This window comes from Apis cerana, linkage group LG5 (assembly GCF_029169275.1).
Source record: "Apis cerana isolate GH-2021 linkage group LG5, AcerK_1.0, whole genome shotgun sequence".
Lineage (NCBI taxonomy): Eukaryota > Metazoa > Arthropoda > Insecta > Hymenoptera > Apidae > Apis > Apis cerana.
Window position 1 is genome coordinate 8,345,848 of NC_083856.1, and position 9,412 is coordinate 8,355,259.

At 23.0% G+C, this 9,412-nt stretch overlaps 2 protein-coding genes and 1 long non-coding RNA gene across 4 annotated transcripts; 2 read left to right on the forward strand and 1 right to left on the reverse strand.

Annotated features, from left to right (window-relative positions):
* Positions 1 to 479: 479 nt before the first annotated feature.
* LOC114577035 (uncharacterized) lies at positions 480 to 3,676 on the reverse strand. Its single transcript, XR_009829704.1, has 2 exons — positions 3,095 to 3,676; positions 480 to 2,137 (listed from the first exon to the last, which is right to left on the reverse strand). It is a non-coding gene; the product is annotated as an uncharacterized LOC114577035 (long non-coding RNA).
* Positions 629 to 2,485, forward strand: LOC107994355 (scaffold protein salvador). 2 transcript variants are annotated; one of them, XM_028665013.2, is made up of 7 exons: positions 629 to 763; positions 947 to 1,023; positions 1,084 to 1,211; positions 1,281 to 1,514; positions 1,597 to 1,818; positions 1,887 to 2,192; positions 2,265 to 2,485. In XM_028665013.2, the coding sequence occupies exons 1-7, from the start codon at positions 673 to 675 to the stop codon at positions 2,353 to 2,355; spliced, it is 1,149 nt and encodes a 382-aa protein (XP_028520814.1). In that variant the 5' UTR covers positions 629 to 672; the 3' UTR covers positions 2,356 to 2,485. The 2 variants fall into 2 exon arrangements, with proteins under 2 accessions (XP_028520814.1, XP_028520815.1); XM_028665014.2 differs by having other exon boundaries at positions 1,603 to 1,818.
* A 1,209-nt stretch (positions 3,677 to 4,885) lies between the features above and the next one.
* Positions 4,886 to 9,252, forward strand: LOC107994400 (probable maleylacetoacetate isomerase 2). Its single transcript, XM_017051296.3, has 5 exons — positions 4,886 to 5,126; positions 5,461 to 5,512; positions 5,716 to 5,864; positions 5,952 to 6,156; positions 6,229 to 9,252. The coding sequence occupies exons 1-5, from the start codon at positions 5,109 to 5,111 to the stop codon at positions 6,456 to 6,458; spliced, it is 654 nt and encodes a 217-aa protein (XP_016906785.1). The 5' UTR covers positions 4,886 to 5,108; the 3' UTR covers positions 6,459 to 9,252.
* Positions 9,253 to 9,412: the final 160 nt, after the last annotated feature.

Sequence of the window (9,412 nt, forward strand, 5' to 3'; positions counted from 1 at the left end):
AAGACACAATTTTCATCTATAATACATTATATGTATATCTATATAAAAATAATGAAAACAAATTTTTTTTGAACTATATACTAAATGAATTGAAAATCAGTTTTGGTATTACTAATATATGAATTTATGAAAGTTAACTCACTTTTACTCTCTTCGAAAAAATTTATATATCATAATGTCAAATTGACAGTTCGTGATATTGACGAAATTGACATATATCATAATGTCAAATTGACATATAAATGAAATAATTTACTATAAATACTAAATGTATGTATATGAAATTAATTTTTTTTTAAATTTTTAAATTTCAAGTAATTGACAAAAAATTGTTTGATTGAACAAAAAAATTTAAAAACGAAGTTTAATATTATAAATTGTTGATATATCTAAAGCGTCGTCAATTGAAACAGTTTTTTTTCGAACGTTCATATTATGAAAAGACATACATGTGACAAGTACATAATTTAGTTAAGCAATTTTTAATAATCTTTGAGTCTTTATTAAAACAAATTTATACAAATATATAAAATGAATAATTTGTTATTTTTGACCATATCATTATATGTTTGGAATATACTTTCATTAGTTTTACGAATATAATATCGTGACCATAGGTTATAAATATCGAAGATTTATTGGTTTGTCGCTCGATCAAATATTTATTCCATTATGTTGTCTCGAAAAAATAAGGATTTAAGAACAATTAAAGAAGGAGTTGTTGGTAAATATGTCAAGAAAGAAACTCCACCTGAAATGCCAAGTAAGATATCATTACATATTATTGTGTCATATTTAGAATTTAATTTATAGAAAACAAATTTTTATATTGATAATACACTTTTTTTTATTATTTTTTATTATTGTTTTACTTGTTTTCTTATTATTATACTATATCGAATAATAAAATATAATTTATTTTTTTATAATTATTATTTACTTTTAGTTATTAATGTATGGACAACTGAACCAAATAGAAGAACAAGGAATCGTAATAATCATTCAACTATTCCTACATCTATGGTAAATAGTAATTATGTGTACAATATTTTTGTACATAAATAACAAATAATTTTTATGTAGTCTATTCCACAACAACCCAGTATGGTACAAAAGTTTGGAAATACTAAGACAACAATGAGTGCAGTAGGTTTAGGAAGTCATGAAGGAAAATATACTCCTAATAGTTCTGTACCAGATTTAGCACAAAGGTAATTTATCTTTTAAAATATATTAATAATAATTTAAAGTTAAAATAAATTTGCAATATATTCATTTAGATTTGCCAGTCTTTCTATCAATACTAGTACAAGAGATGGAATTTCATCTCGCACTGCAACTCCAATGTATCATTCTGGACTTTCACCTGCTATATCTCATACATATGTTAATCAATATGCTGGATCTGAATATCATTTAGATCGGGTTCAAACACCACAAATACCTTATAAACCTTTTGATATTGATTCAGGTTATGATGAATATAATCATTCTGCATATCGTCAAAATACAGGGTAGAAAAGTATTATACTTAAGATTTATAAAATTATCAAAAGTATGCATATTTTGTTTATGTTTGTAATATATATTTTTAAGATATAGTCGTTGCCATTCAGAAAGATCAAGTTCTAGGAATGAACAACAAGAAGAACTTCCTTTACCTCCTGGATGGTCTGTGGACTTCACTCTTAGAGGTAGAAAATATTATATAGATCACAATACAAAAACCACTCATTGGTCTCATCCTCTTGAAAAAGAAGGCTTACCTACAGGCTGGGAAAGAATAGAATCACCAGAATATGGTGTTTATTATGTTAAGTAGGTTTTATAATTTAAAATTAAAAGTATATATTATAATTTCTATAAAAAAATTATATTATTTATAGTCATATTACGCGGCAAGCACAATATGAGCATCCATGTTATCCTCATGAAGTACAAGCAGTACGCGTTGTATCACCACCACGCCACACACATTTTCACTCCCACAGTGTTTTAGTTCCAGCTAATCCATACCTTAATGAAGAAATACCTCATTGGTTATATGTATACAGTAGAGCATCAGTAGCATTAGATCGTAAATTACGGTGGGAACTTTTTCGTTTACCAGAACTTGACTGTTTTAATGCTATGCTTACTAGATTATATAAACAAGAATTAGAAGAAGTTGTTATGCGTTATGAAGAATATAGGTTTGTTAAATTATATTTTTTTTGTTTTGGTATATAATATATCATAAATTTTTTAATTATATGATTTTTTAGGTCAGCTTTGTTATGTGAAATGGAACAAAGATTAAAGGAATTAAATCCAGAAACTTCTGGAGCAATTGCCTTACGACAATCTCTACCTTAAATAATCTCTACCTAAAATAAAGTTTATATATTATAAATAATTTCTACAAATAAAAAGAAGTTATTAAACTATATTTATAAATCTCTCTGTTAGTAAACTGAATTTAATAAAAACATTTTTGTGATAAAAATCTATTTTATTATAACTTAAAACTAAATTCATTTTGAATTTTTATATATTCTATTTTTTCTTTTTCTAATTTTTCTATCAATTTTTGCCTTACAAAAATTAAAAATTTAAATTATTTTACATAAAATTATTGAATAATATTTAAGTTATTTTATTTAAAATAATATATTTCATTTTGGAGTTGTAAATAAGGATTCTTTCATTGATAGATAAAACATATATATAGCAGTCCATGCAGTAAGTGCATAAATTCCAGTTAAATATTGAATTTTCGGATAATTTTCTTTTTTTGGTAATATTGTTGTAGATATTGTTGTAATAATAATTTCAATATTTTATAACTACTATAATAATCATAATTATATATAAAAAAGATATATATTTTATTCGAAATTGATCTTATTTATAATTTTTAAAAATGAAAATTTGTTGTTTTACAAAACATTCTAATAATATATTATAGTTTTTCTCTATCATATTATTTAAAATTATCTAAACATGTATATATAAGATATAATTTATGATATAATGTATATACAATATATAATGTTTACAAAAATTAAATACTTTTTTAAAATAAAATTAAGTAAATTAAATTTATATTTCTTACCTAATATTGATATATCTATATATCTATTATATGATGTAAATAAATATAGAAATTTATGTATATACATAACAATCATTTTTTTTATTACAAAAAAAAAATTTTATATCTTATATCTTATATTTCATTTTTTGATTTGTAAGTTGTAACAAGTATTTCTATTATTACAATTATTGAATAAATACAAACAAAAGCAAATAGTAAGAGAAGAACAAAAAAATAGAATAAAAATCAGCGCCATCTTCAGAATATCATATAAATAAAATTAATGTAAGATAAGAAAAATAAATTAATCGGAGATTAGAAATATAGTAAAAATTAACCACCAGTCACTTCTTGAATATCAAAGACGGAATAAAGAAAAATAAGAATCGAAAATAAATAAAATCTTTTAAAAATATTTTTCTAAAAATAATGAACAGATAACACCATCTCTTGGGGAATTTCAAACTTAAAATTTTTGTTACTCGATAGATGGCGCTAACTATTAATTCCTGCATTATCTCTATCCTTCTTTTATTATTTACTTTTCTTACCTTATGTTTAATCCATTTGTAATATTCTAGAGATGGCGCTGATTTTATAATTTTTAACCTATCTCTGTTTTTTCTATTCTATTCTATTTCTCTTTTATATTTATCTTCTATATAAATTGTAACAATATTAATGATAAATATGGACCAAAATATAAGGACTTTTGAATAAAGAAAAAAAAGGAGATAATAATTTATGTTTTTAAATATAATACATATATTTTATATACAAAATATATATTTCTGTATTTTTATATATATTGTATATATATTTTATATATATTAATTTTATATAAATATTTTCGTTTTTTTGTATATTTTGTAATTTTATATGAAATATATATATATATATATATATATTTACATATTTTCATATTTTTCAATGTGTTTTAATTTAATAATAGCAGTTTAAAAAAATATACGTTATTATATTACGAATACATTATATGATATTAAAAAATGAATATAAAATTTAATATTAATTAAATTATTATAAATTCATTAAAGAGTAAAAATAAAATGATTAGAAATGTTGAAAAAGTACTTTGTAAATATATTTTGTAAAAATGCAAAGTAACAATACGAAAATAAAATAGAATATGGTTATCATAATTAGGATTGCAAATTAATATATATACATATTTTAATTTTTTAAAAATTCTATTTAGATTTTAATGAAAAAATATTTAATATTATTTATTTTTTTAAAATTTAACTTTAATATTGTAAAATATTTTTATATATATTTATTATTATTTTAAGTTTTCGTAATTATTTCATAATATAATATTAACAAAGATTTATTATTTCTTACATAAAAAAATATATATAATATAAACATATATTATATATAATTATATATATTTTAAAATAAGTATAAAATATAATTAAAAATTAACTGATGTGTTTTAACCTTCATATACCGGAATTATAATTTGATATTAATGTATATACGCATATGTGTACAGGTTTTACATTTTATATTCTTATTAATATACATATGATAGATTATTCTTATTTTCGATAAAAATAAGATTGTAATTTTGAATAATTAGATATAATTGGATTATTTATTTTCATTTGTATAAAGAAAAATATAAATATAAATATAAATATTTCGTGCTAAATTGAATTGAAAGTTATAAATTAAATTCTTGTATAGATTAAGATAAAATAATTTATATAAAATCATGAAATATATAAAGTTGTAAAATTTTATGCATACATCAATCTTCAAGGTTTTTCCTGTTATACAGCACTGTTTCCTATCGGAAAGTGGATTGTGATTGGTTGTGTGAACCCTAGACTGGAATGAGACAGTGGAATGGGATGTCTGGCAATCGAATAAAAGGGGAGGGAGGAGTGATTTCGCGCGTTGAACGGATACCGAATAATTTCGAAGAGATTCGCGAGCCACAGCGTCGTCTCGAATAATCGGACAAAGATCATTAAGCAGGCGAATCCGTCCATCAAAGCCTGACGAGATGTCCGTTATGGGAAAGGTAAGCAAATTAACATTTTAATGCATTGAATCCGACATTATTACAGTCTTACTCATATTATCAATCCTTTATTTGCAACGAGATCATTTCTTTAAACGTTCGATTTAAAAATTCTGTTATTTTTAAATGCATTTCTTTATTAATCATTAGTTAATTTCATTTATAGTTTTTTATCCTTATTATTTTATTCTTTCCTTAAATCTGATTATATTTCACCGGTCTTAGATAAATAAAACTAATGTATGTATACCTTCCGTCAACGTGCCATTTGAAGCCAGTAAACATCGCAAAATGTGTTGCAGTATTTATCTCGTTTCTTTTTCTGAATTTTTAGCCAATACTCTACTCCTATTGGCGGAGTTCTTGTTCGTGGAGAGTGCGAATTGGTGAGTGAAAAATATTCGCTAAATTTTGGAAATAATAAATAAAAAAATTAGAATTTATCAAAATTTCATAATATTTTATTTTTAAAAATGAAATAAGTTTCTTATTAGAAATAAAATTAAAGTTTTTCCGTTTTTTTTAACATGTATATTTGATGTTTATATAAAATTATATATAATATTTTTATATAATATTTTTTTAACAGCATTGAATTTAAAAGAAATTCCATATGATATAAAACCAGTTAGCTTGATAAAAGGTGGTGGAGAACAACATTCTAATGAATTTCGTGAGATTAATCCAATGGAGCAGGTACCTGCACTTCATATTGACAATCACACATTAATAGAATCTGTAAGTGTATAAATATTCATATACATTACTTTATGTTATTTAGTGATATTAAGGATTATATTAAAAATGAAAGTTTTCTCATTGCAGTTAAATATCTTACAATATTTGGAAGAAACCAGACCACATCGACCTTTAATGCCTGCAGATCCAGTGAAAAGAGCACGCGTCAGAGAAATTTGTGAAGTTATTGCTAGTGGTATTCAACCATTACAAAATTTAGTTGTGTTGATTTATGTTGGAGAAGAACGTAAAAAGGAATGGGCACAACATTGGATTACTAGAGGTTTAACAGGTATGTAAATTATGGAAATAAAAATAATTTTAACAATATATTAATATAAATATAACTAATATTATTTTTCAGCTGTAGAAAAATTATTGTCATCAAGTGCAGGAAAATACTGTGTAGGTGATGAAATCACATTAGCAGATTGTTGCTTAATACCGCAGATATTTAATGCAAGAAGGTTTCTTGTTGATTTACGACCTTTTCCAACAATTTTAAGGGTAGACCGTCATTTAGAAAATCATCCAGCTTTTACTGCTGCTCATCCAAATAATCAGCCTGATTGTCCTCCAGAGGCAACCAAGTAGCAAGCAAGGCAGACCACTCTCTTCCTCTTTTAATTTATTGGAAGCAGGAAAAGAAGTGGTCTAATATGGTGTAGTTCTATAGTGGCAAAAGGTGATGCAACTTTACTTTCAAAAAAGTTACTAATATATAATTATAACAAAACAAGATGATAATATGTATATTAATTCTTTTTTTATAATTATACATAGTATATTAATGTATTGAAATTATTATTCAATTTTGTAGAAACATTTGTCATATATTTTATATAAATATTTATTTTTTTTTTTTTATACTATACACATATTTTGTATTACACCTTTTATCACTTATGAACTACGTTTAAGTATTGAAATGGTAAACAGTGTAAAATAGAATATTGAATTCTATAACTTTTAGTTGTTTATCAAAATCAAATGCACGATATGCTATCTATTTCAGGTAAAAAACACTGTTCCATTTCTATACTTATTCAGAGGATAAAAATGTTGGCCTTTTTAATTTTGTTATATTTTTTCATTAATTTTTATATATACAAAATCAAAATTAACAAAATTCTTCTTCGTATGATACTTATAATATTATTTTGTAAAATGTACTGACCTATTATAAATAGGTTCTGTTGTCTGAAATCAAAAGTTTACTTTTTATACACTTTTAATGATATAATTTTTCAATTATTTTTAGCTTGCTTAGATTAAGGAAAAGTGTTGCTATTAAATAATATTAAATATAACTTGAAATTCTTTACCGAGTATAAAGTAGCAGATTTAACATCGCAAACACACATACTCACACATTGAATAAATAGAAGAGGAAACGTGTAATAAGGGAATGCAATCTGCTCAAACTCCGTAATAATATCGAGAAATAAAAAGTACAAATCAAATTTCTTTTTCTAAAGCTTTATTTTTAAATATTTTTTTGAGTATGTTTCGTTTTTTTTTGTAAAGTATATCATAAGTAAACATTTAAAAATTTTAATGAAATTAAATTTGAATTTTATATTTTTTTTTAGCGTTGAAAAATAGAATAATAGTAATTGATTTTATTTTATAATACACGCTCATATACAAAGTTATAATCATTTTTTAAACATTCCATTGAAAAAAATTGTATTTGAAGAATTTTATGCGATTTTTATTTAAATAATAAAACGTGATAATTAATAAAATTATTTAAAATATTTTTATGTTTTAATATTAAGCACAATTAAAACTTTACAATATATTTTTTGCAAAGAGTAATCTTTATATAGAGATACATCTTTAATGTATCATCTATATATAACTTCTATATATTTTGTAGTTTTATACATGGAGAATACTTTTATTACATAACAAAAATGTCAAGACAAAACAGAATCATGTAGTAAACTTGTCAATAATGTCGGCATTGTTCCTTATTGCCGGGTTCCTTTTTATCATTACTTTTTATGAAAGTAAAAGCTATTTTTGATTTAAAATATTAAATACCGTACTATATAAGAATGAAGGAGATGTTTGTTTGCATGCTTCTTCATGCAATTATTTAATTGTATGCAGAAATTGTTTATATTTATATTTTAATATAAAGCGAAAATAAGAATTGAAACATATTTTAAATTTAATTGTATACATTATACAAATGACAAGTGATATGATTAGATAATAATATATATAATTATAATATAATTAATATAATTTTTATACATAATATAAATTCAAGTATTTCATGCAGAAAATCGGATTGTTAGATTTTCGAGATGGCTAATCATTTCAATAAGTATCGCAAGTTTTACAGAGTTATAGATGTTATAGAAAATGCATAAGGAAAGAATGCAAACAAGCGTTACTCTTCAAGCGTAATCGCACAAAAAATATTTATTTCTTAATCGATTTTTCCGTTATTAAAGTATATCGTGAAACATTTGATTAATATATGATGTAAGATCGTGATGAATATTAATGAAGTGTCGTGATCATAATGAAGAATAATCTAAATTTTTTTTGTAATCTTCATGATATTTGTTATTCTTATAATAATTACATATTAAAGAAAAGAAGAAAGAGAAATGGATAATTTTTGTGAAAATGTTTCAAGCGAAAAAAATCATTGATCTATCTTTAATAATATAGGATTTAATAATATAAGAAAAATTCGAGGAATTATTATTGTACAAATATTGGTGCATCTAATGATAATTTCACTTTTGATGCGATAACAATTAATTCTCCATTTCTCTAAAAAATAGTTTTTTTTATGTATAAAACTAAAAATTCTACTTTTTTAGCATAAACCATTTTTTCATTATTAGCTTGTTTGTGAATATATGAGAGTCAGAAGCAGGAAAGTACTTAATAATAATAGTAATAATAATAAATATTTGTTTTACAAACAAATTAATAAAAAAAACGCAACATAGAATCATTGTATAGTGGGATGAACTAAAGGCAATAATGTTTAGAAGTTCATTTTACCGATGGTCCTAAGTAGAGTTTAGTTAGATAGAGCTACGTACACATTTATAAAAGAATGCGTGAGAAACTTTATAGAAGAAGCAAATGCGAGTATGTGTGTATAATAATAATGAATGCAAACGATACTTCATGAAAATTTAAACAAAAAACGAATCATCGGCATGATATGCATATAGATATTTTGTAAGTGAAAATGAATTATGTACGTTCATTGCTTATGAAGAATAATAAATTCTGTGTCATAGTGTATGTATATTAATTTGTAGATGCGAAACTAAGAAACGCTGTCAACAGACTATAAATACACTTGTGAATGTGCATTTATTATTCGAATAAAGAATATGTTTTGACTGTATCAATTGATTTATTAAGAAAGATATAATAGAATATAAGATAAGAAAAAAAAATAAAAGATGGACGAATACAAAAAAAAACAAAGAAAAGAAAATAGAATATACAACTTACCTGGTGAAGAAGTTTCATATATTTTTCGAAAATTTTGTTCCATTGCAAAA

Excerpts from the sequence above, each read along its gene's own strand:
- LOC107994400 (XM_017051296.3), top strand. Across the intron at positions 5,513-5,715 it reads TTCGTGGAGAGTGCGAATTG|CATTGAATTTAAAAGAAATT; the intron begins GTGAGTGAAAAA and ends TTTTTTTAACAG. Across the intron at positions 6,157-6,228 it reads GATTACTAGAGGTTTAACAG|CTGTAGAAAAATTATTGTCA; the intron begins GTATGTAAATTA and ends ATTATTTTTCAG.
- LOC107994355 (XM_028665013.2), top strand. The coding sequence starts at position 673 with ATGTTGTCTCGAAAAAATAAGGATTTAAGAACAATTAAAGAAGGAGTT. Across the intron at positions 764-946 it reads AACTCCACCTGAAATGCCAA|TTATTAATGTATGGACAACT; the intron begins GTAAGATATCAT and ends ATTTACTTTTAG. Across the intron at positions 1,515-1,596 it reads GCATATCGTCAAAATACAGG|ATATAGTCGTTGCCATTCAG; the intron begins GTAGAAAAGTAT and ends TATATTTTTAAG.